General features: G+C 42.1%; 1 protein-coding gene across 1 annotated transcript in view; it reads left to right on the forward strand.

The window, feature by feature from the left end:
- Positions 1-5,580, forward strand: part of LOC131531226 (NACHT, LRR and PYD domains-containing protein 12-like) — a 96,162-nt gene extending 90,582 nt beyond the window's left edge. Inside the window, exon 21 of the mRNA XM_058761865.1 lies at positions 4,960-5,580. Coding sequence (XP_058617848.1) covers positions 4,960-5,137 — 178 coding nt within the window. The 3' untranslated portion in view covers positions 5,138-5,580. The remainder of the gene's footprint in view (positions 1-4,959) is intronic.
- Positions 5,581-6,276: the final 696 nt, after the last annotated feature.

Consider the following 6,276-nt stretch of genomic DNA (forward strand, 5'->3'; position numbering starts at 1 on the left):
AAAGCTGCTCTTCACAAGAAGCAACGATGCAGAGCTGATGTCAGCTATGTGGACTCACTCAAGACCACATTACATCATCAAACTCAAATGGCATTTGCACTCTACACCATGCCTGATTTACCCTCATCCCAAGGAGTTTCATCTTACAGCTGGATTCACCAACTACTGCCTTAGTCCTGGTCTACACCAACAACATGGCCAGAACTAAAGGGGGGTTGCCCACTTCAGCAGAACACTGCTCCCACCGGGGCACTAACTACTCAGATGACAAAAGAGCCCAGCTCTGCACTTCACGAATCATCCAGTGATTCTCCAGTCTCCCACAGCAACACTTCAAGCTGGACTCCCAGTGATCACAGTACAAGTGACAGCCATCCTGATCACCCTTTAAATCGCATCAGCTCACAAGAACTGCATCAAAGAACTCCTCAGTTACACAGACTCAAATTTCCAATTTGCCAAATTATGCCAATCTCAGCTTCACACGCCACCTCCTTGGCTAGGAAAAAGATGAGTCTGCCACAATGAACAGGAAGCCAGTCAAGCACCAACACCTGTACCAGGCATGCAACAACATCACAAGTGTATGGCATGGTGAGCTACGGCCTCAACCAAGACCCACCCACCCACCCATGACATGGCAACCATAACCAGAATGAAACCAACTTTCACCTCCAGGGTACCCACCTCGCAGCCCTGACACTAACTTAAGAGCTATCCATAAATGTCATTGCCTAAATGCAAACCCCTGACTGAACAATAAAGCTTATGCTTTACCACCTCCCGGACCCCTCCAACCACCCAATCACATCTACTCGACTTGCTGCTGCTCCAGCCCTCAAACTGCGGCATGACGTCACACACATGCTACATGTGCTGAGCAACATTCCATAATATGTCCCTGATGCCCACTCTGCGCCAAAGCTTGTGGTGACACAGCGACAAAGGGGGGTCAGGTTAATGCATACCCACAACGCACCATGTGCTGGACACCACAGTACCAGAGACACTTATAAGACACTAAAACAAGTGGCATACGGGGCTATAAAGCAAGATGTGGCGGAATATGTCAGAGCATGTCAGGTTGCTGTCAATTCCGAAACAGCAAGCCTGAACCACAAAGCCCACTACAACGCACTCCACTTTGGGTTTGCAATCACTGAAATGACACTTAGCTGTTTCAGCACATATGGGCCGATAACACTATACAGATCTGTGTCAGTCCTCACTTTCCAGTCTGCCAGCATGTCACAGAAAGCAAACCCCACAGGAGGAGATGTGAACACCTGACTAAGAGGCATTACAGAGAGCCTCACCCTAAAGACCATTGAACTTTTAATATTCTGAGTAATAGTCACGATCCGGAAGAGACTCCTGACACACGACTCAAGCCAGAATCACCACCACGGGGAGCTAAACAAGGCCATCAGTTCCTTAAGCTACGCCCTCAAAGCCCAGCTGACACTACGCGACAAGCACAGCACCCATCTGCAAAAGGAACTGACACATGGCCAAAACCCGCATAGACAAACTGGCAGTGAAAGTCCAGGATGGCTTCAGGCATCAGACCACTGAGTTCCTGAGAGAGCTGTTGCACATCTCACGCTTCACAGACAAGCTCGAAGTGAAGACTCAGGATAAACTCAAGGTACCAGGTGGAGTGAAACCGGAAACAAAGAAAAAAGTTGAACCGCTCCAAGAAGCCCTTGCAGTTGCTGAACGTGACCGACAAGAACTAAAGGCTTCCCAGAAAGACATGAGAAGACATCTACAGTCTGCAGAACAGCTACTAGAGGAAGCCAAAACTGACCTTAAAACAAAGACTCTGAAATAAATGGTCTGGAAGACCACCTGAAAAGGAATTAGAGCCAAGAAAAGCGGAGCCCTCATCAGCATCACCACCGCTGAGCAGAACGGAGTCCCCCATCCAAGAATTGCTACACACTGGAAGAAGTGAATGGCCGCAAACCAAAGCATTGCCAGCCCTCACCATAGAACTCTTCCCTTCTAGCAAAAGAAGAAAGCCTCTCCATGCAGACCCCGAAACTGCACGAGACGACTCCCAAAGACCTTGACAAACTGGCTAAAACATCACCCAGTTTGACCAAACACTACAGAAGGCCAAGATATCCAGAAGTGGAAGCTCACGCGACTGACAGAGACAGGTTACACCTCCTCAGACCCACATCCAGTCCTGAGAGTCAACCTGATGCAAAGGTCCATGAACAGGTGCACAGCTGCACGCCCTCAGACCTTCAAACGGAACCACTGGAGAAGAGGGGCCCAGGCAGAGACACTGCTGAACCTGAACAAGGTTAACACCCAAGCTGAGGAAAAGTAGAAACCACCTGTCATCAGTCATTTGTGATCCACCTGCCATCTGACCATCATGATCCACTGTTGGCTGAAGATGTCTCCAGGTGAACATTTTCAGCCAAAAGGGGGGATTCTGTAACATCTGCTTATGATCCTTGATGGTCGTTGGGACTTTATGGCTTAAGGGACCCTTTTAGCCTTTTGACTTTTGCATATAAATTACTGACCTGGCCTCAGCGTTTACATTTATATGGGTACTAAATTGCAGATGGTCTTTATCACTATCAAAAGGATGCAAAAGGATCGACTAAGTGTCCTTATCAAGCTTCAAAAACATTCCACAGAAGGGGGTGACCCCCCGGACCAGACTAGTCTGTCTCCACGATTTCAAATACACACACACACACACACACACCTAAAGACATTTTCTCTATTTAGGCCATAATTAAGCAGTTATAAATGTATCTGGTATATGCATGTGTTGTTTGTATGTTTCCTTATTATATTAGCCTAGTTACCACTCGTTATTCGAATTAGTAAGCTCTAAACACTCATATTTAGAGGTATGAAGGTATCTCTGGTTTAATACCTTTCAGATGTCTCTTTCTTGATATCAAAATGATCTGCTCTTTATTCCTCACACAATGATGTACACTATGTGATCATGAAATGCATCACACTATTCTTACTGTACTGTGGGGAAAATTACACCAGTCTCCAGATCAGTCGTAAAACATGCAAACGAGGTGTCAAGTGGGACAAAGAACATTTTCCCGCTGAAACTATGAGCCTTGTTATTGGTCAAACTAACCAAAATGGGTGTTACAGGGAAACAGATAAAACTTCTCCCACACCAAAAAACCAGGCTTCTCTTAACTGTCGGTGCCCCGGAGACACACCTATCACCTTGGAAACCTCACGGCTCTTCCGGGGGAGTCCGATCTTCTGGAAGTTTTAAACTCAGTTTAAAACAGTTCAACTTTGTCAACTCACTTCGGACTAATCACCCATGACTGGAATGACGAAGCTTTCACTCCTAAAGGAATTCATCAGGAATCTACGCACCAGGATGCTTTACTCAGCTCCCACAAAACCCATGCAAGTAACCGCTTGTTAACTATCTAGATGCGCTTCTAGGCTTCGACCCCTTTTAATTAAGGTGATGTGATTATCTGATGGTTCGTAACAGGTTGTAGTCAGCTGATGTTAAAATCCTGCCATACGCTCTCTTGCGCGCGAGCGCTCCTTCTCTCTCTCTCTCTCTCTCTCTCTCTCTCTCTCTCTCTTCATGCCTTCCTTGCGTTGGCATCCATGTTTAATGTGTGTATGTCTAGTTCTATGTTACATGTTCCCCTGTAGTGTAGTTTAATAAACATCCATATGTATTCACACTTGGTTGTCTGTGTCTGCTGCTCTCAGAACGAAGTCACTTTAACGTCCGGTCTTGCTACAATGCTCGGAGCAATGCTTCAGTAAGGAAATTATTTGTCGTGACCAGAGGAATAATTTTCCTTAGAGTCAATAGAAGGGTCCGTACTGCGGACGAACTAATCATTTTATTGTACTATTAATACTACAGCTAATTCCTGAAGATGGATATATAAATGATAACCCGTTATGATTAATTATGTTCATCTCATAAAGCAAATATGCAACAACCAGTACACTTCAACATTTAGCATCCAGCACACTGGAAAAGAAGCGCCATGTCATTCACTTTGTTCATTCTTTAAGTGAACTTTTGCCTGTGCACTAGTGATTAGATTCACTGTATTGAAGCTTGAACATCAGAATAGAGTACAGATGACACATCCGGTGTGTAACGCCTGTGAGATCTGAGTCTGAGTCGCAGCGTTTGTCACTGGAGCTGCCAGAGACAAGGACTCGATTTAGCTTTTTTTTAAAGGATAACAGTGGAGTTCAGTTCGCAGATATTTGTGAGGAAACAGCCTCTCCGTTAACCTTTAATATATTTACCACTAAACATTAATTTTGGACTGAGCTATATTTGGAAATAAAAACAAAATAAATGCTGGTACATACGTTACGGAGAATTGTTTTATTTTTATTTTGTTTATTTGTAACTCCAAACTAAATTTGACTGACGTAAAACTGAAAGCATTCAATAATTCAGGATCAGATTTAATATGAAGTATATTTTAATCTAGATGGTTTTAATTAGATGTGGTTTTGGTAATCTTGATTTATTTCCAATATTTTTTTGCAGATGATGTTAATAAATGTTAACAGATTTGTACAAGAAAGTCTTTATAAACCTGCTGTGAACTAAACACAGAAATTTAAAGGTCACTGTTCAGTTTTCCACCAAAATAAAAGCCTGAGGGCTTAATATTCGAAAGTAAAGAGATTAAGACATAAATATCACAATCGTAAATTTATCATTCCATCCTTCAAAACTGAAATCCTTCTCCAAGCTGCTTGTTCTATGTAGTGTTGTAAGTATGGTTTAGGCTTAAGTATTGTACTGTAAAATACAAAATATTATTATATTTATCAAATAAATAATAATTTCACAGTATGATTATCATGAAAATCTCATATTGGTGGGTAAAAATAGAAGCTAAAGCTGCTATTAGCGTAATTGTATGTATATCTTAATTAGTTTTGTTCTGTCTTCTACAGGTTAAACTGCATCAGTATTACAGATGAAGGTTGTGCTGCTCTGGCATCAGCGTTTAATTCAAACCTCAGAGAGCTGGATCTGAGCAGGAATCAAATAAGAGACTCTGGAGTGACAGAAATCTCCAGTCTGCTGAGAAATTCACAGACACTACAGATACTCAGGTCTGAATCTGGTTAATCTAAACATGAATCAATGTAAAGCTCCAGCTGGTCTGTAAACTGGTGCTGTGTCTCAAGGAATGGGTCAGAAATGTCAAGTTGGTGAAGATACATTTATAAAATATTGACAAACAGATTGCTTTTTTGAGGTGATGGGAAATGTTAATATGTCTTTCTGTAGACTTTCAAACTGCAGTATCACTGAAGAAGGTTATAATAGTTGCAATCAAAATTATTTTGACCTGCAAGACATTTTGCTGTATAGAACACAATTTTATGAAAACCATTCAACAAATGACATCAGTAAAGTATTAGAGAGTTTTTTTTAAATACAATTTTAAGTGATTCTGAGAATGTAACATTGAATGTAAGATTAATGATAAAATTCAAACTGGCTCTAAACATTCATGTTCAAAATTATTCAACCCCCAAAAATCTTTGGTTTTCACATTGCCACTGCTTACTTTAAATTCCACCAGATATTTTCAATGAGAATTAAATCTGGAGACTGAACAGGACACTCAGTAACATTCTATGACTGATCCCTGAAACAAGCAGAAGTAGATTTGGATCGCTGTCCTGCAGGAAAGTCCATTGATCATCAGCTTTAGTCTTTGCTCCAAAGGCATCACAGTTCTTGTCAAAATGGCCTGATACTTCAGAGAACCCATGATGCCCTACATACGGCCATGATTTCCACTTCCTGCTAATGTAAAGCAACCCCATAACAGGACTGATTCGGCTCTGAGTTCGATTGCTTCAGTCTGTTGTGCTGCTGTGAGGTTTGTGTTTGTAGCTCCGTGTACCTTCGCTTTTTATTGAATCTCTACCTTACTTTCAAACTTAATTCCCACCATATTTCTGGTGTTATCTTTCAAACTAATCTAACTAATTTGATCGTTCGCCTTAAAAACCGCGAGTGCAGCTTGTTAGCCCGTTAGCTTGTCACTCGCGGTTCCATTTGCATTTCTATTCGCGCCTATTATTATTTTATTTTTTTCCTCGCTCCGTTTTTCACGAGCTCATCAAACAACAGTGGTAAGTTAAGTTGGTATCATTCATCAATCACGGTGAGTAATGGCTTCTTCTCCTGCTGTTGTTGTTTGCACTGTCTGCCACATGTATAGTTTATCTGTCTCTGTCAGCAGCGAGGGATTC

This window comes from Onychostoma macrolepis, chromosome 22, assembly GCF_012432095.1.
Source record: "Onychostoma macrolepis isolate SWU-2019 chromosome 22, ASM1243209v1, whole genome shotgun sequence".
Lineage (NCBI taxonomy): Eukaryota > Metazoa > Chordata > Actinopteri > Cypriniformes > Cyprinidae > Onychostoma > Onychostoma macrolepis.